Below are 27,297 nucleotides of genomic sequence, written 5' to 3'. Positions count from 1 at the left end.
GTTGCATGAACCCGCACTTGAGTTACTTGCTGATTTCCTGTCTTTAAACAGTTAATGTTTTGATTGATAGCCTTCTGCTCCTATTGCCTGTGACAGCCTCCTATGATTGTTTTGTTTTCATTCAGTCCAGTGCCGATTTTAGTTCTGCTTGACCTGCTCATTTTCTTTGAGACTACTCTCTTGGACTTTGATTTTGTACTGTATTTTCTATCTCTATTCTGACCCTGAACTCTGACATTGCTTTCTGTGTTATTTAATTGTGAGTCTTGCTTTTTGTCTGCACTGTGGCTTAGGAAGGGACCGTCTTTGTAGTTGTCCCATATCACCTTAGGATATGTGAGGCAAGTAGTCAGGTGTACGTATGGGGTGCTCATTTTAGGGCTCTCTATCCTACTGTCATCCCTAGTCCAGACCTACCATTACACTGACGCACTCTGTGCTACTTGCAATATCAGGCACATCCCCTACTACCAAATCTAGAGTCAAAATCTACGCCACTTTTTCATCAAAGTTATAATAAACTTCCCAGTCAATAGGTGTCAGGGGGCAAAAATAAGTCATGTGCCACAATATTTTACATCAGTTTGTGTTGTAAAATGTACAATAAGATTTGCACCTTCACTGTTAGTAAATATACCCCACTGGATATTTATTTACAGCTTCATACCTCTGTAAATGGTACATGTACATACATACATACATACATGTTTCCCAGTTAGGTCTTGTAGCAATTACCAAAATTCCAACTAAATTAAAATTCTTGTACTCAATGCGAACTGGGACTAACTACCTGCAACGACCACTAGAGGGAGATTTCTGAAGCCTACATTGAGTTCAATAATGATTCTGTATACAGTAAGTGCTCCCTCTAGTGGTGACTGCAGACAGACACAAAGTAAATAAAGTTGATGCAATGAATTTGAACCTCTGAACCAGAAATAATGGAGTCTGATCAATATAAAGACTATATATGAAACAGAGTAAATATAACACAGAATTAATATATAAAAAGATATGATAATGAAAGTTGGAGATTCACGTTGACACCATTCCCAATGCCCATGTTAAATCCCAGCTTGTAGAAGAAAAAGTTCACCTCTATTCCAGCGAGCCACAGGTTGCTTCCTTGGGATGTACCAGGCCTTGGTATGTACCAGGCAAGGGCAACAAGATTTCGTCTTACATTTACACGTTCTCCCCATACTCTGATTCCTACAAAATAAGACATAAATTATGTGAGTTACAGTGTAGTAACATTATATAGAAGAACTGTATTATCAAATGGGTTCCAGTAAATTATGGGGGATACCTAGATAGGCGACAGTATGGAATAAAAAAGTTTTTTATTAGATGTTTTTTTTATTTCTCTATGTTATTTATCATGGTTCAAAACAGAAGTCCATCCATCAAGACAAATATATTCCTATAATGTTGACCCAGAGGAGATTGTACTTTTCTATCTTAATTACCTTCTCCTACAGTGAAGTAAATGACGTTGTCATCAATATCGAGTCCATTTGTGTAAAACACACCAATAGCCGGAGAAAATCCATTGTGGAAGGCGCAGCCCTTCACATAGGATTCATTTGATAACACCTATAAATGACAAAATAGATTAGGATCCAGATAAATTCTGACAGTCCTGATTTTATTTCCAAAAAAAATACTTGTGTAAGCCAATAAACTTACATACACACCTTCCGGCACTCCCGATGCTCAGCGTGGCTCCCCGATGCTCCCTGAGGTAGAGACACGACCATGCGCTCTCCCGGCCGTCGCACACTATGATGCGACGGTGACATCATGATGACATCATAGTGTACGCTGGCAAGCAGAGCGCATGCACACGCACCTCTGCCCACTGTTACATGTAGAGAGAAGAAAGAAGAGGAGCTGGGGAGCATCAGGGTGCTGCGTCGAGTACCTGGAGTGCCGGAAGGTGAGTATGTACGTATGTAACCAAGGGGTGCAGGTAACATTTCATCAGTGGAGGGAGTTCCTGGCTGCATGGGGCATTTTATCATCAGTGGGGGGGGGGGGGTGAATGCATGGGGCCCTTCATAACTAGGGGACTGGCTGCATGGGGCATTTCCTCAGTAGGAGGGTGGCTGGCTACATGGGGCATTTCATTAGTAGGGGAATATCTGGCTGCATGAGGCATTTCATTCCTGGAGGAAGCTGTGCCCAATGCGTTTCCCACCCTTGGCTTATACCCGAGTCAATAAGTTTTCCCAGTTATTTGTGGCAAAATTAGGGACCTCGGCTTATACTTGGGTCAACTTATAATCAAGTACATACGGTAACTAAAATTCAGGGATACATACCTCGCCAAGATTGAGGAAAGCCAATGAGTAGCGCGGGTCTGTGGGATCTCTGTAACCTTCTTGTCCGCTGTGGTAGAACTCCACATTTTCAATTCTTGCATTACCTTTAAACACACAATCATACAAGGATTAGTAATGGCTCCTGCACAAATGGCCAGACCAAAAGTCTCTAAATATTAAACAAAAATTATTCCACAGTCTTCCATTGTATCTGGTGGCATCACTTGCCAGAATCAAAAATAACTTGCATTGATAACGTCTACGATACCTCGATATTCCATGCCGCTGGCAGAAAATGTGCTGACGAGAACTCGGGCTCCAAAGGATTCACTGTACCAACCAGGGTAGTCCTCACCGATGATCTTAACGTTCCTACTGAGTAACGCAACGTCAGCCGCCAGGGTGTAATTCAGAGTCGTGTTCGGTACCTGATAAGTGTTAGCTGAAAGAAAAATACAATAAATAAGCGATAACATCAGATATATCATCAGATATAGATAACATCAGATAATGCCAGCAGATTCAGGTAGGGTATGAAATGTTCCTTCTAGATTTCCCTAATTTATGTTAAAACTCCCTTGTTTAACCATAAAAAAAAAGTTGAGTCACTTTTAGAGGCTGGAAGAGTAGTTTCACTTTGGACAACCATATCTTGGCTTCTACAGCTCCTAAAACCATTAAGTTCTTGCAAACATTGTCAGTGAGACCTTCTGCTGCCCCCAGTAATGTCACTTGTTTCACACTGCTGACCACTTATTACTCCAGCGCAGTCATGAATGCCGGCAAAGTGATGCTCGCGGTGATGCTGGGATCTGATCAATAGGTCGCACATGAAGGACTAGTGGCAGTAATAAAATAATACTACTGCCCAGTGATTTTTATAGAGCATTGACAATACAGCTCGGTAGTAATAACTTAGATGTTGATTGATCTCACTTCAGGTAACTCACCGCACCCACTTTTGTAATCCACACAATATAGTATATTAGACTATCCATAAATTCTTTAAAAAAGGGTTAAAACCAGAAAATATACATAACTTACCAGTGTGGTTGAAGCTGAGGGACACATTTAAGGTGAGGGTCCTCTGGTCAGAAGAAACTGCAACGATACTTCTGGTTTCTGTCTGCCAGGCGTTATAACTGGTGGTCGTGATCAGAATCTCTTCTCCCACCTTGTAAAGGAAAATGTGAGGAAAGTGAAGCCTGAAGTAGTAGCTTATTTTACTGCTTTTAACTAAAGATTCCCTGTAAACATGGAGATCCCACACTAAAATCTGACGTCATTTCATATTCATCAAAGGTGCAACCCCTTCCCGCCGCGGCCCTTTTTCGATTTTTCGATTTTGCGTTTTCATTTTTCACTCCCCACATTCAAAAATCTGTAACTTTTTTATTTTTCCATGTACAGAGCTGTGTGATGGCTTATTTTCTGCGTAACAAATTGCACTTCAAAATGGTGGTATTTAATATTTCATGCTGTGTACCGGGAAGCGGGAAAAAAATTCCAAATGCAGTGAAATTGGTAAAAAAACGCATTTGTGCCGTATTCTTGTGGGCTTGGATTTTACGGATTTCACTGTGCACCCCAAATGACATGTCTACTTTATTCTTTGGGTTGGTACGATTACGGGGATACCAAATTTGTATAGGTTTTATTATGTTTTCATACATTTAAAAAAATTAAAACCTCCTGTACAAAAATTTTTTTGGGAATTTTGCCATCTTCTGGGGCTAATAACTTTTTCATACTTTGGTGTATGGAGCTGTGGGTGGTGTAGTTTTTTGTGGATTTTGATGACGTTTACAATGTTATCATATTCAGGACTGTACGACCTTTTGATCACTTTTTATAGAATTTAAAAAAAAAATGTAAATGGCAAAAAAGTGCCATTTTCGACTTTGGGCGCGATTTTCTGTTACGGGGTTAAACACAGTGAAAAACCGTTATCATATTTTGATAGATTGGGCATTTTCGGACGCGGCAATACCTAATGTGTTTATGATTTTTACTATTTATTTATATTTATATCAATTCTAGGGAAAGGGGGGTGATTTGAATTTTTAGGTTTTTTTATTATAATTTTTTTATTTTAACTTTTTTTTTATTTTTATTTTTACTATTTTTCAGACTCCCTAGGGTACTTTAACCCTAGGTTGTCTGATCGATCCTATCATATACTGCCATATTACAGTATGGCAGTATATGGGGATTTTACTACTCATACATTACCATGTGCTGACAGCACATGGTAATGAATGGGTTAACCCGAAGTAGCGACGGATCGTCGCTCCCCGCGCCGCCGTCTTTTTGAAGCAGCCGGCACCTTTGCCGGCGGCGATCAGCGGTAAAACACCCGCGATCGGTGCCGGCACCGATCGCGGGTGTTACCGGTAAGCCTTTGCTGCAATATGCAGCAAAGACTTACCGGCTATGGAGAGGGCTCGGCCCGCAAGCCCTCTCCATGTACCGGGACCCGACATGTGACGTACTATTACGTCACATTCAAGTTCCAAATTTGCAAGTTATCCAACCCTTAATCCAGCAAGATCAAAGTAAAAGTTCATATTTCTCTTGCTTTTCTGATCCTTGACTTAGACCAAAACTGGTAAAACTCACCTGCCAGTCTACAGGATCTCTGACGGTGATGGTTTGGGATCCCGCTGATGCTGTGTTTGCCAGCTTTGTCCTATACACAGAGCGTGAAAGTCCATGTAGGTCCAGCTGCCCAAACACTCCTACCCAGAGAAGATGAGGGATTGAGTGTTTAGTTTTATGATATCCACATTGTAAACATCCGCAATATTATAGATCTGAATTTACCTAGAACCTTTGACCCTTGGTTTGGACCACCTGGCAATGGAAACTTTGGGGTTGAGTGATTTCCTCGTAGTATAATATGCAATTCTCCTTGGAATGGCTCATCCTTTGTTCCTCCTATCAATCTTCCACCCTAAACATAACCAATAAAAATAAATTGATATCCCCTGGATATTTTTACCAAAACTACTTCTGACCAAATATGGTTGTATTATGTTCCTCACCTGGATAGAAATGTATGTAGCATTGAGTACAGTTGTTCTGAAGGTGGCTGCAGCCCGTGCTGTTGAGTTGTCAGTGAGGTTCCTCAACTCCAAGACACCATAAATGATAAGTTTATTGAGGGATGGGATGTCTATGTCAGCTACTACCCACTTGCCTGGAATGGAAAACAGGAAGCTTGTAATGGAAACTCTGGACAAAGAGATGTCAGACAGGAAAGTGAGCCCCTCCCTTCCACCAAAAACAGTCACCTGCCTACTTATTGGGTCCACCCTAACTGGTGGCCAATAACTGGGTGCTGTTCCTTCCCTAGGTCCCTGGGCAGACACAGAAGACAACCAAATGGAAAAACAAGATAGGAGAAAAGTCAATTCAACAAAGCCAGGGATCAAGAACCAAGAAAATTGCAAAAACAAACCAATAGCAGAATAGTAATAGAGCTAGCAAATTAATTTGACCAGCAAATGGTTAAGTGAGATCCAGTATTGAACAATTATTTTTTGAAAGAAACTAGAGATGAGCGAATCTATTCATCAATTTGTAGATCCATTCCGCCTTTTTTACAGGACTGAATTGGATCTGAATATTTTCTGATTCAGTTCATATGAATCTTTTAAAATAGTGGCTAGTGCCGTTTTAGTGCCTTTGCAATATGGGTGTGGCCAATTCCCTATCACAAGGCAAGAACCGGGGTGAGAGTTGGCCAGATTGGCTCACAGGATGAAAGGTGGAGGAGTCAGAGAGATCATAGCAAACATCATTCTGTCTGCTTCTTGTGATCTGATAAGTAAAAGAAGTGACTGAAAAATTTGAGTGCTCTACCCTTACTTGTATCAGTATTGTGTCACAGCTGCTTTATGCACGCTGTGACACAATCCTCTGCAAAGAAATGGGCGTTCCAGGGCATACTCGCACCAGCCGCCCCATTTATGTCGGCAGGTCGGCCAAAAATCTGGTGCACACAGTTCATGCACTTCAGGCGTGTGCCGCGCGTACCATCGGGCTCCGATCTTCATCAATGTGTTGCCTGCTGCACGATCAGAAGGCAAACTGCACATAGCCATAAAGGTCTCACCATAGAATCATATTCATGGAAAACCCCCAGGGGGTCGAGAAAAATATATAACACACTTACCTGGCTCCAGCTCCCAATTCAAACGTCACTCCATTACCTTCCGGATTTTGAGTCTGAACCCAGGTGTAGGTTCTGGGGGAAGCACAGGATCATCTGATAAGTGGCCTCCTTGGACTTTGGACCTTGGACTTCCTGTTTTGAAGTAGTTTTCGTGAACCCCCAAAAACTTTCAGTCAGATGCAGACCCAAAAACCATCAGTACTGGAGTGACACAGAAACAAGGAGAGAAGGTTGGTTGAACCAAGGCCCTCTGGGGGTTTTCAAATATTTATGGCAGATCTCTTTATAGGGACATTGTATACATATATATTAGGGCTACTGGGCTACGGCTAGCAGGTTAGGGGCAGTTTTTATCTATAAACTAATCATAAGGGAATTGTGTATGTTAGTGGCTTAGGGTTAGTGGCCTATGGTCAGCAGAGAAGGGTTAGAAAGCTAGGGTTAAGGCTAGTAGATGCACTGAGGTTTTCTGAAGTATCTGAAGCCAAAACTAGCTCTGGATCATTGATTATATAGAGGAGAGGTAATACTTCTAATTTTTTAGCATAAGAAGTCCTAAATGTGTTTATATATCCTTTAAGTGAATATTAGAAGCCTCCATGCATTAATTAGAAGGGCTATGTTTTCAGTTTTCTTGATCAGATCTGTCTATGCCCCATTCTTAAGGCGACTTGAGCTTCTTGCCTCAGGCTGCACCACCTGCAGCAAGATAGGGAGGTGCAGCCACCTGCTATAAAGCAGAATCTAATGCCTAAAAATAGTGTCTCTTCATACCCAGCATGGGAGAGACACTTCATGGAGAACTTATTTACTAAAACAATAACAATATATTACTTCTGGATGGGATGGAGGGCGCACCATTCTATAGCTTGCCTCAGGCGGCAGAGACTTTAGATACATCCCCGGACTGCATCAGAATCAGTGGACTACATCAATGACAACAATTTCTTTGCCAATAAAATGGGCAGAATGAACAGATAATAAAACATGGCTGCTTAGTATATAATACTATACACTGCCATATAATTTTAGTTAGCACAGTAACCCCTTGTATATGTGGCACAGCACCCCCTCAAAAATATAGCACAGCACCCCCTTTAAAATGTTGCACAGCACCCCCATTATAAATATAGAAACCCCATTAGTAAAGTTGCTTGGCATTTTTTGTAACTCAGCATCTCCCTTTGCAAAGTAGCTCAACACCCCCTTTCTGCACCCCTGCACCCCCCCCCCATCTTTGTAAAGTAGCACGGAACCCTTTATACTCACCTCCCTGCAGCTTCCTCCTCTGTTTGCAGCCCCACACTTCTCATCTGTATGACACAGGAGATGCTGGCAACTATAATAGCATTGCCTAAATGTAGGCTGTGGTGTTATCACGCTGCCTGCATCCTCTCTATGACCCAGCTGGCACCTTGGACATCATCATGTAGTTACCAGCACCGCCTGTATCCTACAGTGGGTGCCATAGGGCTGTGTGCATTCTGTATGGAATGGAATGCTCATCTTAAAGACACATATACTGTTGATTTCTTTTAAGAGTTAGGACAGCACCCCCAGATTTGGTAGCAGGATAGCGCCCTTAGCACTCACCTACCATGCCTACCCCTGAACCATGGTGTGTTGTAGAGTTTTAATGTATAAGTGGGCTGGGAAAGCCAAATTTCTTTGGGCTCTCCCACCCCTATACCATCAGCACTAGCATCTACCTGCAGGGATGACAACATTAGATCCTTCTTCCGGGACAGTGTAATTGTTTTCTGGGGATGATTCCCAGAAGTGGCGATTGGACCAAAGCCTGGAAAGACAAGATAAATACTTTAAAAAAGGACACATTTTATCTAATCGAATCCAAAGGCTTATACCTACAGATTACACGCCGATCTCTAAAAAACTCCCCTTCTATTATGTGCAAATATATAGAGATCCCTACATAGCAGTAAGTTCACACTAGACAAAGTGGGAAAGAAGGGGCAACCCAACCTGGCCCCCTTTTGTTCATGGCTTCATTAGCAGTAAAGTTGACATTCTCAATCCTGGATACATACACATATACAGTATTTTTTCCCAATAGCTCTAATCATGAAGCGCAACTTTGCTTTTTGCTTCCATTACCCCCTGTCTAGCAGTTTCTGTGCTATCCTCCTCAGTTTAGCCCTGCAAAGCCAGTCTCCACACTTTGTTCTGAATAGTACTGTCAGACCAAAGAGTGTTTACACATAAAACTTTACAGATCCTAGAGGGAGTGGCTACTCCCTGCTCACTCTGGAAGGAAGGATCATGTGATGCTGTGAATGTATTAAGACAGGCACATTGTCGACACAGACTTCTGCTATAACCTGTGCCTGCCAATAATTTTACCCTCTCAAAAAAGTAATGTGAGGGCGGCAAGAGAGGGGAAAATCTGTGCCAGGTTTGATAAAAGCCTATTAAAAAGACTATTCACTCTTCTGTTTCACTGCTGGTTTTTACTACCTATTCCATACTTCATGCTTCTACATTTGATTAAAGCTTCCAGGCTAGATGACAATATAGATCCTACATGCACAGACTATGAGGGGCGCAGTGGATTTAGTTGTTAGAATCTCATTGGATTTAGTACACGGCTGCTGAGGAACATTTCTGACAAGTAGCTTCAGAACAGAAAAATGGCCTAACTCTGGAAAGAAAAAGGTGAGCAAAATCGATAGGGGCATCATTCCATTTGGAAATGGTGAGTCCGATATGAATATATTTTAAAAATAATTGTGAAGCTGGAGGTACACTTTAACCAAATACATGTAAAACAGATAAATTATATCAGTACTTGGTGATAGAATACGAATATAAATAGAATTTTTGTTGATATTTTCTGATACAATAGGAAAGTTACAGTTGTGATCTACAGGTTACAGTCCAGTAACACTTACTCTTTGCCTGTAGGGTAGTATATGGGTGGAGTTGGTGGTGGGGGTGTATTACAGTTTGTATAGTAGCACCGGTAGACCTCCACGTTTACGTTGTTGTTTGACATAGTTGAGTCCAGGATCCCAGGTACAGCTTGTCTCTGAAGTGGGAGTTTTCCTGACACTGGGAGCAGAAAATACTTGTAACTAAAGAATGCAGTGTTTTTTTGGGCTATATTCTGGTTTTCTACTGTTCAATGTACATCATCATAGAAACCTAAAGGATGACATTATTTATGTCTCTCTACTGTCACATGGGTGCCACTGAAAATTCATACTGTGGTGAGTTGCCTATTTAGAAAAACATTGGGGCATGTATCTTAAGTTTGGCTTTGTGTGCCTGCATTTTTTTTGGTTTTCTGCCTGTCAGAATGTATCCTAGTGATTTTTCCTTATTAATACATGTGCAGTTGGAGGAGTTAGGGTCTTTAGTGAAATTGCAACTTTAACAAAAGTTGCAAAAAAAGGTCTCCAAAAGGTCACAAACAGCTCTAAGCGCTTGGCTTAGCTTGCTAGGGGGCAGATGTGAATTTATGCCAAAATTTGTGACTTTTTATAAAAGTTTTAACTTTCACATCTGGAATTGGGAGAATGTTACAAAACACTCAATAATGGCGAACTTTATAATTAAAAAAAAACTAAAACATCAATTTATTGGAGAACCCAGTAGGGAAAAACATATAATGAGGAACAGAACCCCCTCAAGTTGAGCATATATACCAAATGTATGTATCATGTGAAGTAAATACATAATGGGGCACATTTACTTACCCGGTCCATTCGCGTTCCAGCGGCGGCTTCTCGGACAAGCGTTCCGGTCTTCCAGCGATTCATGAAGGTCCTGCGCCCGATGTCCACCAGGTGTCGCTGCTGCGCCGAGGTCCGCCGAGTTGCGTCGGAGTTCACTGATCTCTTCCTGGTGCATGTGAGTATAGCCCATGCGACCAATTTTTTGTTTTAAATGCGGCGGTTTTTCCCAATCCGGCGGGTTTTCGTTCGGCCACGCCCCCCGATTTCCGTCGCGTGCATGCCAGCGCCGATGCGCCACAATCCGAACACGTGCGCCAAAATCCCGGGGCAATTCATGGAAAATCGCCGCAAATCGGAAATATTCGGGTAACACGTCGGGAAAACGCGAATCGGGCCCTTAGTAAATGACCCCCAATATGTATCAACGATATCGCACAGATATACGTACCTAGATATGTTAAAGTAGTTGTGTCACCATCAAAGTACCAGTCTCCATTGATATTGGTGTCCCAGCCCATTGGCGGGGTGGATGCATTGTGATCATCAATTATCTTGAACTTGTCAGGCGACTGAGTGAAGTTGTGGGATATCAGCACATAGTCCGCGCTCTAGATATAATACAGTCAAAGGGCAAAATTATTAAAAATAGCAGATACAACAGTCTTCCAGCAAACGCCAAATATCTGGTTTCATCGACTGTTTGGGATATGTATTCATGTTACCTTAAATCCATAGAAGGTCGATGTGTAGGAGATGTAGGTGATGCCTGTGAGGTCAACATTGCTGAAATACCAGTTGAAGGATCCTGCGTTAGGTAATAAGGCCATCCAACCGTTCGGGTGTGTCAAACGTGCTGCCAGGTACGGTACAAGGCTGGAGCCTACAAGTAAAAGTTACCTGGATATTACAGAGGGTAAAGACTTTATTTGCTATTTATCTTTGCAACTTACTGCAAAACACAAAAGTAGCCATTCCCATTTCCAGTATAGGCAGTCCCCGGGTCATGTACAATAGGTTCTTTAGGTTTGTACTTAAAGGGCATCTACCACCAGGATGAAAGACTGCATGCAAATAAGCCTGAGGGGCTCCAGGCTCCATTAACACCTATGGAGCCTGAAGCCCCTCAAGCTGATTTGCATACAGTCCTTCATCCTGGTGGTAGATTTCCTTTAAGGCTACATTCACACTGCCGTGAGCCCGCCGCCCCGTAGCACGGCGGGCACACGGGAGCGCGGGGAGAGCAGGAGGGGGTGAGCGCTGCTTACCCCCGCCCCTCTCCATAGCAAGTTATGGCGCACGGCGCCGTAATACGGGAAAAGATAGGACATGTCCTATCTTTTCCCGGGCTACGGAGCGGTACGGTGCCACACGTGTGCTGCACCGTACCGCTCCCGTACAGGGCCGTGAGCCCATAGAGGTGTATGGGGGACGTATATCGGCCGTATATACGTCCCCCATACATGTGTGTAATTGTAGCCTAACTCCTTAACGACCTGGCCCTTTTTAGTTTTTTCACTTCCATTTTTCACTCACCACCTTCACACATAAAGGGCACCATGATGGCTTATTTTCTGCGTAACAAATTGAACTTCATAGTGATGGTATTTAATATTCCATGCCATGTACTGGAAAGCGGGAAAAAATTTTTAAATGCAAAGAAAATGGTAAAAAAAAACGCATTTGTGCCGTTTTCTTGTGGGCTTGGATTTTACAGCTTTCACTGTGCGCCCCAAATGACATGTCTACTTTATTCTTTGGGTCGGTACAATCACGGGGATAACACATTTGTATCGGTTCCATAATGTTGTAACACATTTACAAAAATTAAAACCTCCTGTACATTTTTTTTTTAATCTTGCCATCTTCTGGCGCCAATAACTTTTTCATACTTTGGTGTACGGACTTGTGGTGGGTGTCATTTTTTGTGACTTCTGATGGCGTTTTCATTGCTATCACTTTTAGGACTGTGCGACCTTTTGATCACTTTTTTTTATATTTTTCAAAATGGCAAAAAAGTGCCATTTCCGACTTTGGGCGCTGTTTTCCATTACGGGGTTAAACACAGTGAAAAACCGTTATTATATTTTGATAGATTGGGCATTTTCAGACGCGGCGATACCTAATGTGTTTATGATTTTTATTAATATTTATATCAGTTCTAGGGAAAGGGGGGTGATTTGAATTAGGTTTTTTTATTATAATTTTTTTTTTAACTTTTTTTTATTTTTACTTTTACTATTTTTCAGACTCCCTAGGGTATTTTAACTGGGGATTTAACTGTCTGGGGATTTTCCTCCTCATTCATTACAATGTGCAATTAGCACATTGTAATGAATGGGTTAAAAACTTCATAAGAGGCTGACATGGCGATGGATCGCCACTCCCTGATGACGTCACGGGGAGCGACGATCCTTGGAAAGATGGCGGCGCCCGTGCCAGCACCGATCGCGGGTGATACCGGTAAGCCTTTGCTGCATTTGCATCGGGACCCGGCGTGTCCCGTACAAGAAATTCACAAATCAATAGCTCTTAGGAAACACATAATTTGGTTGTGCCTGTTAAAGATGATTTTTTACACTGCCTAATGTGTACATAGGCCTCTGTTGTAGCAGGACAAGCTCTTATGATCTCATCAAAGTGGAGTGCCTGGTATGGGAAAGGCAATCACTATTATTTTACCAGTATTCTGTATGTTCCTAAGCGCCCTCTAGTGGCACTTTCCTATGGATAGAATTTTATTATTAAAAATGTTTAAGAAAATATTATAAGAATTTTAAAATATATTTTCTTTTAACACTAAGTTGGGATGTTCCCTTGTGTTTTCTCCCAGAAATGTATTTGTTTCAGTTGGGAGTTTTTATCCTGTCCAATATGAGCTGACACTTCTAAGAGAAAGAGAAAGTGTAAAAAATTCTATCGGGGCAGATGTTCACTTTTAGCATAGAACATACAACACGTACTGTTATAAACATACCAAAAGAATTTGATATATTGACATCTTTTCCGTGAAGAAAATATGGAGATGGGTTATTGAAGGCCAATCTGTGGAAGCTGACGGAGGCATTACAGACATATCCTGGGAAGCCAGCGCTCCAATCACTGCTTTGTCTGCACTGGGACGGGTCAAGGAGCCCACTACCTGGTACCACCTTTGCTCCGGTCGTTCCTATATCGAAACCAAAATATATTTGTTAGACGCTAATTATAAATGAAATCAAAATGTGATAAAATCCTAATTTATCATCCATATTAGTCATGTATAGAGGTGGCCTTGGGAATAGTTGCTATCACTAGAAAAAGAGCAATTGGAGGTCAGTTCCACCAGCTAAATTACTTTTGTAGCAAATATTCAGGTTGGAAATGAATGTAGATTTATTTATTAATATATCTTCAAAGGTTAAGGAAGAAGAGAGTCATCCAGCTTTACAGTTGTATGTTCATAAGGAGAAGCTGCAGAGCTCCAACTCCACTGTCTCCTTATAGCCATGTGGTCATGCACTGCTATCACCAACTACTAGTGATCCCTCTTTGGTTCTTGTGGGGGCCATTTTCTTTGATGGAATGTAAAAAGGAGTCTTTTGGTAAATACGGCTTTGAGACAGGAAGTTCTTTCATTTGCTTTATTATTTTTGCCTGCCCCTGAGTGGCAAAGCCTCAGCAGAATGGGCCAAAAAGTTCTGCTGAATTAGCCTTTTATACTGGCAACTATATTCGTGAGGACATGCCCATGTTAAAACACTAACAGCCTTCCCCTTCAAGGGTTCCCACCTGATGGAGGAGATCTCTGAGGCTACACTCATCGTCCTCAAAACATTACACAGGAAAGGATTAACTTGCTTCCATTCCATTTGCAACTTTTACAGCTCAAAACTTACAGGGCAATTGTTTCAGGACGCTACTTAAAGCATCAGCCTTCACAGCGTTCACTTCCATAGGTTTCTTAGCATGCCTCCACCGTAAGGATGTTCTTCACCCAAAAAGTCCACATGGTAGGAGGTCACTTTTGTGATACTTTGCTAGCTCATGTTGTCTGATGATAAAACATCAATTTTTAGTTTTTCAAAAATTCTTTCTGTTAGTACCCCTGAGAAGTCCTGTATTCTCATTGCAAAATATAAGCCATAAGCGAATAGGAATAGTAAACTGCCAGGATAAACCCCCGATGATAGTGTCCCTTTTAGAAGGAGTCAGATCAGTTATAAAGTCCATAGACACATAAGGCCACAGTCTTTGAAGGGCAAGTAATGGAAGAAGCTACTCTAAAGGGTGGTCAGGGAGTCATAGCTCTTCCTCAAACCTTCACCAGATGGGTTGATAAAATAAGCACAAACAATATTGTCAAGACCAAGAATGTTACTGCACATTTTTTAGTTGTTGAGTGATGGAGGACTTTCCCTGTGACAGAAGTGATGCAGGAGAAACCTGGGAACGTCAATGATCTCTGAGAGGGTAAGTCTATGGAGCGATGGCTGAAAGATGATGCACTCATTACCATGAAAATAGAAAGATTAATTTCTCACTTCCCACAAGATACATTAGTATCTTTACTATCTTTAGTACATTACTAATTTTGTCCGTTGATTGACCTCATGATTGGCTTGGAGTTTTTGGGCAGCTGACAGATTTTCTTTAAGATTATTATTCATGTACTTACCTGTTAGAGTCCCATCTGTATCGATAAGAACAACTTCGTGCTCCCATCGAAATCCTGCCTTGTTGGGTGAATTGTAGAACTGTATTCCATCAAATCTTGCACTCCAGCCTCCACATCTGTCTGTGCACAGTCCTGATATACTTGTTACAGCGATTGCTGCACAGTTTGGTCGGTCAAAGTTCATAAACTTTAAAGATGAAACCGTGAGTCCTTCATCAAACGGGAGGGTGATGCCTCTAGCAGTGCAGTAATTAGGACCAAGTCCCAGCTCGTCCAGATGTCCCACAATTATGGAATTTTTGAGGACCGCTCCGTTAGTCTCTCCCCATCCACCAACATATCTTGAAACTACTCTCTTAGTTTCTATGCCGGAGTCCTCGTTATTGACCATGGTGAAGTTGTGGAACTGGAGAGCGCCACCATTGACCCATTCTGCTCCTTTCTGACAATTCCAAGTGGTCAAAGATTTAAAGACAGCCGGGGATGGTGAGGAGGATGTGCAATATCCATTAAACATTGGGAAGTAATTTTCATATATCCAAATGCCGAACCATCCCTGAGAGTGAACAGTGTTATTGTAGAATTCTCCAAGTGGCACCAACTTTGGGCAAATGTTAGGATCATAGGAAGGTCCATCTGGGTTATCATGCATCCTGTACCAAAAGCCAAAGTGTGTCCCACCAGCAGCGGCATTGTGTCTGATTGTGTTATTTGGATTGGTGACCCAGTAGGCTGCTGGGGTTATATCATCATTGAGCAAGCTGGTACTTTGCTGGACAAACACGGCCAGGTTGTACTGCAATATGTTTCCATGCTCAATGCCATCTTCAATGAAGAATGCTCCACCCATGATATCATAGATGACGTTATGTTCCACAAGTAGATGGTGAGTGTTGTGGATGGTCACTGCTCTGTTATAGGTCTGATGGATTCCACAACCTCGTACATACGACTTATACTGGACGTCACCCATTAAATGCCAGTTTATTGGGTACCGGCCTAACTTGAAAGCTTGTCCTGCATGGGAAACCTACAAAACAAATGTTAGAGGTCATTTAATGCTGTCATTTTTGTTGTATTTATTTAAACATTATTAGTCAACCTGATCTTATCTCGACTTAAATTTTTCATTAGATTTTTAAGATCGGGAAGTAAGAGTTCTCCCTATGGAGACTGCCAAGGCCGCCATGTAGGCCTGTGGAGACTTATAACCATGGATGCTGTACTAAGGGGGTCTTGGAAAATATGCAAACAAGTTTTCAAGGATGGGATAAGGAAAGAGGCGTGGTTTTCCTTATCCCATCCTGGAAATCTTATTGGCATATTTTGAAGATATTGATTTATGACATTTGTATGACATTTGTAATTGTATTGAATCCTTTTTCCCTTTGCCCATGTCCTCTCCCGTCCCTTGGCTAAAGTTGTTGGACATACGAGTGTCTTACCATTTATGTAACTACTGTATGTAAATTCTTAAAATATGTTTTAGTATCTCCTGGTAGAGCAGAATTATTTGGCCACTATTTTAATCATTATACACTTACCTCTACATATTCAATTCTCCCAATGGACAGTAGTTTATTGGGCTGCGGAGCATGAAACATTATACATCCTCCAAATTGATCACTTCCTGTTTCCTCACCATATCTTCCTTGGAAACAAGTCTGAGTGGCAAATTCACCTAAAGAGAGAACATGAGGATTACAGAATGAGGGATCACATGATATAAGGCTTTGTCCACATTACGTATTTAGACTCAGTTTAACATATTGTATACTGTTCACCAGAAAAAGCTTCTAACCTATCATTGACGTAAAGCCACCCATTACCCAGGATAAATAATGGATACCATTTGTTGACTTTTATTGGTGTATACACTAAGCAGACAGCAAGCATCCTAAATATGATAATAGTCGGGCAAACTTATTGAAATCGTTAGACTTTTCAACTTCTACACCATCTCTAGGATTAGACCAAGCCCAATCCTTAGACTTCTACACCATCTCTGTCATTAATAGATACCCTCCGCCTCCATAAAATAGCCACCAGATAGAAGGTCATGTGATCCTAACTGTCCATGACCAATCGCCCTTCCAGGACTTTAGGCTTGTAATCATGAATTGTGTCATAAGGTCCTGGAAGGGATATGGTCATGGATAGTTAGGATCATTTGACCCTCTATCTGTGGTCTTTTTGTGGGCAGGAAGGACAGCTGATGTGGTAAAAGACATTTTGATCCAGGGGATTAACTTTACATTTCAAAAAAGTGGTGGGAAACCATTAATAGATGTATGTCGGTAAATTACCCAATATCCTCTTCCCCCACTCCACACAAGTAGAATCAACATTACCGGTATCAAATCCTTCGGGACAGGCCGGCATTGTGTCGCTCCATTCCATGTTGGTTGACCCTCTGACAACGATGTTTCTTGTAAGGAGACCTACTTCAGCTCTGGCCTCAAAAACAGTGTTATCAGGTAGAGTGACCGAAACGCCCAAATGTTTGTAACGTAACGGCTGCGTCAGGGTCACGTTCATTCCGTCTGCCGATACGGACTGTATCGTTCTCTTCTCATTCTGATTTTGACTGTGTCTGTCATAGGATGAGGAAGTAGATGGATGTTAGGAAAACATACAACAGATAGCTCAGGATCACTTGAATGGGAAGAACAGCTGCTTACACGATGACGGTGCCACACAGCAATGTTTAGGAAAGAAATGACTGAAATCTATAATGGTGACCAAAATGGCTGTCACTCAGGTTATCCCGATCTACAAGAAGGGGAAGCTGGACTGCAGTCTTTAGCAAACTGGATTTTTTTGACTCTATGTATTATAGTGATATGGTATACCTGTGACCTGTTGATGCAATCACTATTTCATCTCCAGCTTTCCAGGTCACAGCTTTCTGTAGGATCAGGGTTGAGCTTCCTGATTCCGCGGTCTGAGCGAGTCTTGTCCATGTCACAGGAATGGGGAGGCCTAAAATATAGAAAAAACATCAAGTGGGAGATTTATAAGATGTGTCTGAGAGCAGAACTGTTCTAGTTGCACATGGAAACCAATCAGAGGCCAGTGCTAATTTTAAAACAGCTGTGGGGAAAATGAAAACTGAACTCATAAGGTTTTATTAACTAAATCATAGTAACTTAATTTACAGTTTTTAATGTATCGGAATTCTATGGCGCGCATTAAGGATACTTCTCCTGATATGCCACTTTTCTACGGGGCCACATCATAAAAATATTGCGGGACATTATGTCCTGCTTGTGCCGGGGCCCGGCTGTTTTATCACAGCGCAAACCTGGGACTAAGACCCGAGGGGGAGAGGGAGCCACCCATCGGCACCCTGTGACTGCAATCATAGGGTTACGATCGTGTTGCACGGCAGTCCAGGGTCCAGTGAAGGACCCCAGGGCTGCCTTTGATAAGCATCTATTAGGCCAGGCTAAAGGAAGGATAAAACTGAAGAGTTGCAATTTGCACCTCCTTTTAGTTGGTCTACACTCTACAGTATTACATTTTCTGAATTTTTTAGGTGCACTGGCTATTCTCTTCTAGGCCACACCCCGTTTAAACCAAGTACATGTCCCTTTTTAGGCCAAATTGGAAAACTGCCCCAAAATGGTCTAAAACCTTCATTAAATGAGGCACATTGCATTCCAGGGGCAAATTACTTTCAAATTGCTACAAATTAGTTTTCTGGCGTAGACGGATTGGTACAACTCCCCAACTGCAACTTTTTTGGACATTTCAACTCTGGGTTGAATAGGTCTTGCGCAATATATGCCAATAACAAATTTACTACAGTAGTACATGTTATAGTAGATACATCCATCACCAACTCTAGGTCCCCCATTTACCATGAAGATCCAGGGTCCCCTGTCTCACAGCCAATGTCTTGGCCCCATATAATGGCAGCTCTTGAGAACGTAAATGTCCATGTAGGGTGATTATGGCTTTGTGCTGGAATGGAGCTTGTTCAGTTCCAACCTGAACGTAGATTTAAGAAAATATTAGGCGTGGGCATAAAGCTGATGACCAGTCCGATAATCCCAGGAAATTAAACTGAATTAGTTTAACTAATTACAAAGTAAATCTTAGGGTTCCATTACCTGAAGAGCGCCTCCATCTGTAATGAGGATATTCTCAGATTGCAGCTCTATATCTGCTTCATCAAAGATCAGGGTTCCTCCTGTTATTAATTAAGAAAGGACTGTGGATATTACTGCGCTAAACCTAGTGGTAAATATATTAAAATCTGAATAATATATTTCTAAAATATAATACCCGGTGTTGCATGGGATAGTAGCTAACTATTCCTAGCTATAATAAAATAGAATAAATTACTATACACTAAAGGTCATGTGTGCTACATCATCCACAACAACAATGTTGGCGAAGCATTGCAATTGACATCGTATTAATTGACACATAAGCTTATAGCTTAAAGGGATATTCTCTTCTGGACATTCACATTTAATTTAATGCATCTGCATTAGCTGTCCTTGGATATGACCACCCACAAACTTTCATGTGCTATTGTGTCCTGCCTGATCACCTGGATTGAGCATTTATTACTACAAGATGACTGTTGGACATGCAGTTACTCCCAGCCATTTAATATGCAATTGTACAATCACTCCTGCAGGGAGGGTCATATCCAAGGACAACTACCTTGATTCTAAGGGACAGCATGGCTAATTTTATGGGAAATTATCTTCACACAGGTACTTTGCTTTAATAACATCCAATTGAAGAATGGTATGTCAGATCAACAGTGGCAATAGTTTTTTGAGTTATATAAACTCATCAGCACTCTCCATCTTAAGCTTATAGATGACCATCATATACTAAATGAATATCCTATTACTTAAATAATATACGTAAGGGATGTAGATCCATTACCCTGAATCAGCAGCATCTTCAGCACTGGTGTATTCTGATCCAACAAGATGGTTTGCCCCTGTGTGATAACCGCCATAGACCCCTCATCCGGTGGAGATTCTCCTCCCCAGGTGTATTTAGAAGACCAGACATCGATGTAGAAGAAGTCTGCATTTTCCTAAAAAATTAATTAAGTAATTACAGTATCTTCAGTTTTGGTTGGGCATGTTGGACCACAAGACCAATAAAGGCTTATACTGAAGGCTTATACTCCATTATAATTGTCCCCGAAGTTCAGGAGAAGACATGAGGTGACAGAAGGTATCACTAGACACTAAGGCATATTTCATACAGGAACATTCACATAAGAAGGGTTAATTAGAGTCCTGTGTTCTGAAGTCTTGGAACGTCAGACTTATGGCCAAGTCATGTAAGTCTGGAGGCATTCCCCATTGGGAATCCCAAACTGACCACCTGCCAAGCGGCTAGTTAGCACCTAACCCATTCGCCGCTCAGCAGGAGGGAATAGGATGGAAAGACGTAACATGCAACGTTTTTCCATCTTCCCTTTTTCAGTGGATCCGACGTATAGTGGTGAGACAGAGTCAACAACTATGCCTCTCTGTCATAATGGGGCACATTTACCTACCCGTCCTGTCGCGATACCCGCCGTGCGTTGTCTGACGAGGATTCGGGTCTGTCGCGATTCACTAAGATCGTGCGTCCAATTTCCTGCATCTGTCACTTCTCCCGCTGAGGTCCGCCGGAGTTCACCTTCTTCTTCTCGGTGCATGTAAATGCTGATCTTGCAACACAATTTGGTTTTTAAATTGTTCCGAATCAGTCGGGTTGTCAGACGTCCACGCCCCCCGATTTGTGTCGCATGCAAACCTGCGCCGATACGCCACAATCCGATCGCGTGCGCCAAAAAGCCAGGGCAATTCAGGGTAAAACGGAAAAAAGTCAGGAAACCCCACGAAAATGCGGCATTCAGACCCCTAGTAAATGAGTTTTTCTGACGTATGTGCTGTACGTACACAAAACGTAATGTGAACCCTGCCTAATTGTGGCACATTCATTAGATATCCCAAAACCCATTTCTCTGGGCACCTCTAATTCCATTTTTTAATCCTGTATTTTCTCCAGCTGTCATATTGCACCGGGCTAAGCTTCTATCTTCTACAGATATTCTAAAAAGCAGAATTCATGTAATATTTTACCTTTTGCTATCTTATTTCTTACCATCTTAGCATTGCCTTGGCCTTCAATGTACACTGTGACTTTGGCTCTTTGTGAAGGGGAATGGGCGCTGGTTATACACACTATTTGTGTGCTACTGGATGACTGGACGGCACATGCGGACTGAGCGATGGTGACGGTGATGGCTGAGGTGTTAGAGCTGCAAAGGAAAGAAGAAGATAAAAATTAGACAATTGTCGTCATATAAACAAAGTGGGGCACATTTACTAAGAACACATTCATTAAGATCGTGCACCAGAAATCATGAATCTGTTGCTTCCTTGCACAGGCCTGAGAGAGTTCACCAACTTTTTTGTGGTGCACCTGTAACATAGGGTGTGCGACAGACTTTGCATGTTAAATCTGGGACACGGTACGAAGGAGCACCAAAACACCCCCTAATTTGTGCCGCATGGTGTCTAGCGCAGCTGCGCCACAAAATAGTCACAAAAATGTTTAACATCACAAAACCAGTACTGCCGTTATAACTAACCTACGGCTATGGCGTCTACCTGAACATTGATCCGGTGATTGTGAGCCTGGTTCCCCCCGCTGTGCCGCCTCTCTTGGGGGTGACATCAGATATGGTTGGAGTAAGTGCGGAAGAGTATGTGAAGGCATTACTGATCTGTACAGAGTTGTCTCCATTTATCACACTGACGTCACAGCTTAAGGAGGAGATGTTAGTATCTGAGGAAGACATGAAGTTAATTTTACCATTTAGAGCTAAAGTGGCAGTGCACCGCAATGCATGGAACAACAGCCATAGTACACAGCCATACATGGAGCTACAGCGGCAGTACACAGCCATACATGGAGCTACAGCGGCAGTACACAGCCATACATGGAGCTACAGCGGCAGTACACAGCCATACATGGAGCTACAGCCACAGTACACAGCCATACGTGGAGCTACAGTGGCAGTACACAGCCATACATGGAGCTACAGCCACAGTACTAGGCCATACATGGAGCTACAGCCACAGTACACAGTCATACATGGAGCTACAGTAGTTATGCACATCCATATATCAAGCTAGAGCAGCAGTGCACTGCCACACTTGGTGCTACAACCGCAGTACACAGTGACACATGGAGCTGCAGCGGCAGTGCACAGCCATACATGGAGCTACAGCGGCAGTACACAGCCATACATGTAGCTACAGCGGCAGTACACAGCCATACGTGGAGCTACAGTGGCAGTACACAGCCATACATGGAGCTACAGCCGCAGTACACAGCCATACATGGAGCTACAGTGGCAGTACACAGCCATACATGGAGCTACAGCCACAGTACTAGGCCATGCATGGAGCTACAGCCACAGTACACAGTCATACATGGAGCTACAGTAGTTATGCACATCCATATATCAAGCTAGAGCAGCAGTGCACTGCCACACTTGGTGCTACAACCGCAGTACACAGCGACACATGGAGCTACAGCGGCAGTGCACAGCCATACATAGAGCTAAAGCAGCAGTGAACCGGCATAAAAAGACTCTGTGTAGCCCTGGACTTATTTTTATCCAGGTATTGCCATTTTGCTTGCCCACAGGACATGTTCACAGTGATGACTGTACACTGTCAGAGTGTGTATCACACCCTGTGACAGGAGACTCTGTGATGCCGATGACATAAATTTTTATTTCATTGAGAATTCAAGAATTTATTAAAACAAAGTGGGAGATATGTCCAATTCTTGTTCTATGGCTACATACCAACAGGGCTGCACACACCTGTATAGTCTGCAGGTTAATAATTCTTAGTATTTTACACTGAGCTTGATTGTACAGAGACTTTTTGCGGTATTGTATTTATGTACCTTTTTGGTTCTGGTTTTGTTCTGGAGCTGCTTTTAATTACTGAGGTTTCTTTTGGTGCTGTATTTATGTAATACAATTTCTTTCTGGTGCTGTATTTATGGCATGAGCTCAGTTTTGGTGCTGTATTATGTATAAAACTAGGTTCTAGTGCTGTAACGTCTTGATCTTTGCAGTTTACGCAACATTTTTGTATTTATGGAATGTTAAAGGGAGTATATTTGGATCTATAACTGAATAGTTTGTGTAGGTTGATATGTAAACAATTTTATTCTTAGTCATTTAAATGATTTATTTATTTTACATTCTAGGCTAAAAGGCATTGAAAAAAGAAAGAGCTTTTAAATACATAAAGATTGTTTTAAATATTGTATTACTATAAAATACACTTTAAAAATTGTAATTGTTTATTTGATTAGGTAATATAAACTCCTGCATATAACCTGGCAAGCATTACATGGCATGACATAAGCAATGCAATCAGACAGTAACTTGAAGTCTTCCCCACAACAGGGTCAAACTGTGACCCCTATATCATGTTGGTATCCTCCTTTGTAAGAGGGAGACAATTCCATGGTGAACCTCCTTACATGCAGAGTGTAGCTTGACTTACCATTGATTGCAGGAGCTGCACAGTACAGAAAACTTGGACTGGATCTCGCCTGGTCCACTACACACCTGGAGTTGCACACAGATACCTTGGACATCTGACTATCAAAACCGGAGCCAGAGATTGTGAGAATCAACCCACCACCAAAACTGCCTGTATGGGATCAAATGAAGATCAATTAGCACTTACTGTAAAAAACACTACAGGACATTCTAGGATTGTCGGTGACATTCCCAGGAGAAGACATGATGGTGGCCATCGTGGTCTTTACCGACTTTACCAGAATTAGACTTACCTTGATTTGGGGAGACACCGGTCATACTGAGTTCGTAGGTGAATCTTACATTGGATCTTGCAAATCCCTTCTCATTTGTGAAGGAAACAGGGAATGTTCCTCCCCAGTAATCTCCTACTGTACAGTTCAGCTCAGTATCAGACACTGCTACGATGGAGCATGTGGCATTGCCTATAGTCACTGTAGTTTTTGAAACATCCGCACCAAAACCAGAACCGGACACTGTGATGGTGGTTCCTGATGGTCCTAATAAAACCACATAAAGTAGAAGATTTACAAATCTGACAAGCAAATCCTAAACTCTTATTTACTACTGTAAGCATTGGCACAGTTAACTCTAAAGGGGCATTACGGTTAGGTCAGGTCTGAAAACCTCAGAACCTCATAATCATGAAAACAGAGATCCCTTGAAGCAGTGGGTTGCACATGTGCAGTTTGCCTCCGCAGTGTGGAGACTACAATAATTTGGCGCCCCCTGCACGGCTTAGGAAGTATGCACCATCTGTATATTGGTGCTCCTTCAGCATACGGCGTGCGACACAATACTTTCGAGGTGCTGTATTGAAAGTGTTGTAAACTCCGACTAAGCAGTAACACACACATTTTTTCTGCCTTGTCGACATAGCCACGACACAAAACTGGCGCAGATACTTTATAAATACACGTGCAAGCGCCAAAGATGTTCCTTTCAGTGCAAAGTCAGACAGAATAATGGATGTGGCCTAATAGGTTTATTTTATATTGGTCGGCTAAAGAAATACTCTGACTAGCTATGACCATCGGGAACAAAGAGGCGACTACAGTACAAAGCCAGCCCATTCTTGTGTCTGCCAACTTTTTATGTACGACCCATTTTGCCTTATTAATCTTCCTCGGTGTCTACATTCTTAGCGGAATATGGAATGGTGGAATGGTGACAACACAGATACAAATGAACAGGTCAGCCAATCCTACAAAAATCGGAGTCTTCGGTTGAACACATATGACCACCCTGCATCAGCAGATTATTTCAATATTGTCAGATTTAATACCAATTTAGAACTGATTAATCAAGAAAATAGAGCAGCAGGTTTACAATCTGTATATCATCAATCTATAACTAGTAGTCCCATTCCCAGCCCAGCTACAACTAGTCACTATGTAACTTATAATATTAAAATTGTCTGCAAAAAGTCATACCTGTGTCTGGAAGGACTGATGTTACTGCTGGGGTATCGGCCTCGGAGTAGGAGAAGCTGAGTGATGGATAATTAGCAGATGGTACACGGATGATCACAGTAGTAATTCGGGCAGTGGTGCTGGAGGGAGTAATGCACTGGAGACTACCAGGAGTAACCGCAGTTATTGGACACGGGGAACCACCAACTTGCACTGTGGTGTTGGTAGGATGAAATCCATTTCCATGTACAAGTAGAAGAGTTCCACCTAAAACACTTCCAGAAGGTGTCAATAGAGTGGCCTCAGCAGGACTGGTCACGGTGGAATAGCCCTGAGCCAAACCTTTACTAAATACAACAACCTTAACAGGATAGTTTCCGGCAGGAAGAGGGTCTATTCTGCATGTTATGTATGTGTCGTTGACGGCTAACACATCTAATATCTTGTCTCCGGCATAAACAGCTACATCATCAGCATCCATCCCAAATCCAAGGCCATTGATGTAGATTGTGGTGGACGTGTTTCCAACTTGAGCTGGGGAAATAATAGAGACGTGTGGTACTGAATCGCTTGAATAGGTGAAGGTGCAGGATCCATTGCACTGAGCAGGGATTCCCCTCACTGTTACCCCAACATTAAGACTGTGGGAATAACTAGATAGCGTATCACATACAATAGATGTGTAATTCACTGATACAATGTTACATCCTATCCCGGTCACCACAATGCTATTATTTACATTCAGGAACCCAGATCCGTGTATGGTGACTCTGGTAGACCCTGTAATGGACCCATTGACTGGTGAGATGTAGTCGATGTGGGGTATCAAGGCGAATCTTCTGTCCATCTCATTTCTTAATGAGTTAATGGCATTGCCCAGGTTATTTACAGTCAGTGACACCATTTCTGCAACCCCAATATCCATTGAGCCCTGGGGATCCACATTACAAGTGATTGTATTCTCATCAGCAGAAGACACGATACAAGGATATTTTCCGATTAAAACCTAAAATGAAAAGAAAAAGGAAAACAGGTCTAAGATAGTAGAGGTAGAAGCATAAGCCAACCCTGACAACTAGCAGCTTTTACAAAATTTTAAGACACAAGACAGCCAATCAGATTATGGTAATTCATGAGATATTGAAATATAATATTTACTAGGACCTCTGCACCACCGTTTCTTTTTGTAAGATCTCTGGAGTCTGGAGAGATACTAAAGGAACCTAACAAAAAACACTTTAATAAATGTAGAGAAGTCTACTCGACCACTGGTACCCTCTATTGATGCCAATAATGGGCTACAAAGCATTTAATATCACTCAAAGCGAGTTGTTCTGTACTGAAAGGAAAAAGAACCAAAGGATAAGGGTGAGAGATTTCCCTTCTTGTTTGGGTTTAGGGCACACGAATGGGCAATTCGACCTGCTCTTCTTAAAAATTGGAAAATGCTAAGTCAGGATCCGCAACGCTCTATGATCCCTGGCAGGGACCTCTCTTTTAGGATGAGCATGACTCTAAGGACGCAAAAAAAAAGTTTTGTACAGTTGAAAATATTCCTGAGACCTTCTTGAGATTGTGTGGCCAGTTGAAATATAATATGTTACAATCAAGCTTTAAGGTCCCTTCATCAGGCATGATATCAGGAATATTTTGATGGGTTGGATTGACTGCCTAATTCTGTGTATAAACTTCTATAGATAAAAGGGAGGATATTTTCTGCAGCATAAAAATCGTTCAAAAAATTATTCCAGTTTGCCAAAGCAGATACATCATATTCCCTTAAAGGGGTGGGGCCTAACTTGGAAGCGACGAGGGGTCTGAAGGAGGAACCTGAGGGTCTCAGTGATTCCAACGATCAGCAAGTTAGGCTCTATCCACTGGATAAGGCCTAACTTGTTTCCTGGGAAAACCCCTTTAAGGAATATGTCACACTCCGATCCAATGTGACTGAAATTGTGCAATTACTAGATTTCATTTATCGCTGTGTTTTGATATTGTTAATCATAATTTCAGTTTCTCCTATTTATTATTTACAAAGACAAGTCATTTATCATAGTCAGACACAGTTGTAATAATGTGATGAGGCTGATTGATAAAACGGTATACCTGGTTGGAACAAGTGATGTTACTGAAGCCTCTTCCGGTGATGGTTATTGAATCGTGGATTGTTCCAGAATTTGGGGTAATTTTGGTAATAACCGGTGTGTAACAGTCTGAGAACCCAAACCACATGGATGAGTTACTGGCAGGCGGGGAGATGAGCTGTGTGCACTTTGGATCTGGTGTGACACAAGCGCTCGGTGGGGTGGTGGGAAGCGGAGCTGTAAAAACATGACAAAAAATTACTACATTCAATCCATCCCTACAAATGACTGATGACAGAATCATTAGATTCACAGTCTGGGCCAGTATCTTGTGTACTGCAAAATATAAAAC

The 27,297-nt window shown here is 42.0% G+C and overlaps 1 protein-coding gene across 1 annotated transcript in view; it reads right to left on the bottom strand.

Annotated features, from left to right (window-relative positions):
- The window catches only part of LOC140132489 (fibrocystin-L-like), a 136,310-nt gene that overhangs the window by 24,807 nt on the left and 84,206 nt on the right, over positions 1-27,297 (bottom strand). The window contains exons 37-62 of the mRNA XM_072151315.1: positions 26,968-27,182; positions 24,883-25,867; positions 23,704-23,949; positions 23,412-23,561; positions 21,489-21,666; positions 20,980-21,136; positions 19,759-19,915; positions 18,966-19,045; positions 18,714-18,843; positions 17,703-17,832; positions 17,202-17,443; positions 16,395-16,531; positions 14,851-15,880; positions 13,171-13,362; positions 10,919-11,076; positions 10,645-10,804; positions 9,411-9,570; positions 8,211-8,299; positions 5,369-5,523; positions 5,148-5,277; positions 4,944-5,062; positions 3,369-3,498; positions 2,593-2,766; positions 2,325-2,428; positions 1,470-1,596; positions 1,097-1,212 (exon numbers count right to left, since the gene is read on the bottom strand). Of these exons, the coding sequence (XP_072007416.1) occupies positions 1,097-1,212; positions 1,470-1,596; positions 2,325-2,428; positions 2,593-2,766; positions 3,369-3,498; positions 4,944-5,062; positions 5,148-5,277; positions 5,369-5,523; positions 8,211-8,299; positions 9,411-9,570; positions 10,645-10,804; positions 10,919-11,076; positions 13,171-13,362; positions 14,851-15,880; positions 16,395-16,531; positions 17,202-17,443; positions 17,703-17,832; positions 18,714-18,843; positions 18,966-19,045; positions 19,759-19,915; positions 20,980-21,136; positions 21,489-21,666; positions 23,412-23,561; positions 23,704-23,949; positions 24,883-25,867; positions 26,968-27,182 (5,651 nt within the window). The remainder of the gene's footprint in view (positions 1-1,096; positions 1,213-1,469; positions 1,597-2,324; positions 2,429-2,592; positions 2,767-3,368; positions 3,499-4,943; positions 5,063-5,147; positions 5,278-5,368; positions 5,524-8,210; positions 8,300-9,410; positions 9,571-10,644; positions 10,805-10,918; positions 11,077-13,170; positions 13,363-14,850; positions 15,881-16,394; positions 16,532-17,201; positions 17,444-17,702; positions 17,833-18,713; positions 18,844-18,965; positions 19,046-19,758; positions 19,916-20,979; positions 21,137-21,488; positions 21,667-23,411; positions 23,562-23,703; positions 23,950-24,882; positions 25,868-26,967; positions 27,183-27,297) is intronic.

This window comes from Engystomops pustulosus, chromosome 5 (genome assembly GCF_040894005.1).
Source record: "Engystomops pustulosus chromosome 5, aEngPut4.maternal, whole genome shotgun sequence".
In the NCBI taxonomy this organism is placed as follows: Eukaryota; Metazoa; Chordata; class Amphibia; order Anura; family Leptodactylidae; genus Engystomops; species Engystomops pustulosus.
Note: the sequence above shows the minus strand (reverse complement) of the source record. Positions and strands in the feature narration are given on the sequence as shown.